At 56.8% G+C, this 431-nt stretch overlaps 1 protein-coding gene across 1 annotated transcript in view; it reads left to right on the top strand.

Annotated features, from left to right (window-relative positions):
• The window catches only part of LOC103605693 (mucin-5AC-like), a gene marked incomplete at its 3' end in the record, with an annotated part of 22,403 nt that extends 21,976 nt beyond the window's left edge, over positions 1 to 427 (top strand). Inside the window, exon 32 of the mRNA XM_008590320.1 lies at positions 7 to 427. Within this exon, the coding sequence (XP_008588542.1) occupies positions 7 to 427 (421 nt within the window). The remainder of the gene's footprint in view (positions 1 to 6) is intronic.
• Positions 428 to 431: the final 4 nt, after the last annotated feature.

Genomic DNA, 431 nt, shown 5'->3' with positions numbered 1-431 from the left:
CAGCACAACCTCTGCTCCTACGAGTAGCCCGACCTCTCCACTGACAACCAGCACAACCTCTTCTTCTACAACCAGCACATCCTCCAGTCCTGTAGCTACACATAGCCCTGTCCCCATCACCGGCACTACCTCTATGTCTACGACCAGCCCCAGCAATGTTCCTACACCTGAGACAACTCAATCCCCCTCCACGACCAGAGGCTGCCAGTTGCAGTGCTCCTGGACAAGGTGGTTTGACGTGGACTTCCCGTCCTCTGGACCCGACAGTGGAGATAATGAAACCTACGGCAACATCATCAGGAGTGGAGAAAAAATCTGTCACCGGCCCGAAGAAATCACGCGGCTGCAGTGCCGAGCGGTGACCCACCCCGAGGTGAGCATCGACAAGCTGGGCCAGGTGGTGAAGTGTGACCAAGACGTGGGCTTGGTGT

The sequence above is a fragment of the Galeopterus variegatus genome, unplaced genomic scaffold (assembly GCF_000696425.1).
Source record: "Galeopterus variegatus unplaced genomic scaffold, G_variegatus-3.0.2 Scaffold5988, whole genome shotgun sequence".
Taxonomy (NCBI): domain Eukaryota; kingdom Metazoa; phylum Chordata; class Mammalia; order Dermoptera; family Cynocephalidae; genus Galeopterus; species Galeopterus variegatus.
Note: the sequence above shows the minus strand (reverse complement) of the source record. Positions and strands in the feature narration are given on the sequence as shown.